At 64.2% G+C, this 1,331-nt stretch overlaps 1 protein-coding gene across 1 annotated transcript in view; it reads left to right on the top strand.

The window, feature by feature from the left end:
• DBN1 (drebrin 1) overlaps positions 1-1,331 on the top strand; it is a 12,791-nt gene that overhangs the window by 4,594 nt on the left and 6,866 nt on the right. The window contains exon 10 of the mRNA XM_010002091.1: positions 881-1,300. Coding sequence (XP_010000393.1) covers positions 881-1,300 — 420 coding nt within the window. The remainder of the gene's footprint in view (positions 1-880; positions 1,301-1,331) is intronic.

Here is a 1,331-nt window from a genome sequence, read left to right as displayed (position 1 = left end):
ATCCCCTGCTGCAGCCCCTGCTGCAGCCCTGCCAGCCCCCCTCGCATGGCTCAGTGCATCAGTGCTGTCCCATCTGCTTCCCGCCGTGTATCCTGCGCCATCTCTGCTGTGTCCGCCGGTGCCTCCTCGCCGTCTCTGCTGCTTCCCTCCCCAGTGCAACCATGCTGTCATTGTTGTATCCCTGCTGTCCCCAGTGCGTTTGCTAACACCAGCGCATCCCTGTTGTCTCTGCTGCACACCCCCCTCCCCATGCAGCGTCCCCATTGCATTGGCCCAGCTGGTGCATTTCCATCACCAGTGCATTCTCTGCTCCATGCACACCCACCATCCCCACAGCAGCACCCCAGCACAGCCCTGCTGGCTCTGCTGCATCCCCCAGTGTGACTCTGCCCCACCTGCATCATCCCCCAGTACATCCCTGGCAGCATTGATGCTTCCCTCTGTGCATCTCCACTGTCCCACTGCATCCCCAGTACATCCCAACCAGCTCTGCTGCAGTCCCCATATGTCCCTGCTACATCCCCTACTGGCCCCTTTGCATCCTCTGGTATGTCCCAATTTTCCTTTCCGTACTTTCCCAGTGCACCCCTCCCCATCCTCTCCTGTGCCTCCCACCCCAGCAGGGCTTAGCACCCCCCTCCCAAGGGATCACTTTGCCCCTCACCCCCATGTCCCCTCTCCCCGTCCTGAATGCCATTTGTCCCTCCCTGCCCAGCTGCTTCCACCCATCCCCAAAGCATCTCCCAAAGGACCCCACAGACCAGCTCAAAGGACAAACATTCCCCCCCACACCAGCTGCAACCCTATCCCTGGGTGTCACTCGGCCCTGAATGAGGGGGGCAGTCTGTCCCCACTAACTGCTATCCCCCCTACTTTGCAGACTCCCCCAGCCCCAGTGCCCAGGAGGCCAGCTCAGCCACCCCTGAGCAGCACTGGCCCTTCCCAGGGCCTGAGGACAAGGCCACCGAGCCCTCCGGGAATGAGCCCAGCACCAGGCCAGAGTGGACATCAGGGGGTGACACCCTGGGGGACCTGGTGACCCTGGAGCCCACTGAGCCCTCCCTGTCACCTGCGGCTGCCGAGCCCCAGCCCGGGGGTACCCCCAACCCCGAGAGCCTCATCGACCTGTGGCAGAGTGCTGAGCCCACCCCCCCAGCTGCCTGGCCCCTGCCTGCTGCCCCAGTCCCTGAGGGTCCCCCAGCTGCACTGCCCGATGAGGGGCCTCTACTGAGCCTGGATGAGCTGCCTGAGCCCCCTGCCACCTTCTGTGACGCTGAGCAGGAGGAGGAGGAGGAAGCAGGTGGCGGGGAGGACCCCCAGCCCCGGGGGCT

The sequence above is a fragment of the Chaetura pelagica genome, unplaced genomic scaffold (genome assembly GCF_000747805.2).
Source record: "Chaetura pelagica isolate M959 unplaced genomic scaffold, ChaPel_1.0 scaffold356, whole genome shotgun sequence".
Lineage (NCBI taxonomy): Eukaryota > Metazoa > Chordata > Aves > Apodiformes > Apodidae > Chaetura > Chaetura pelagica.
The sequence above is the reverse complement of the archived record's forward strand: the minus strand, read 5'-3'. Positions and strand labels throughout refer to the sequence as shown.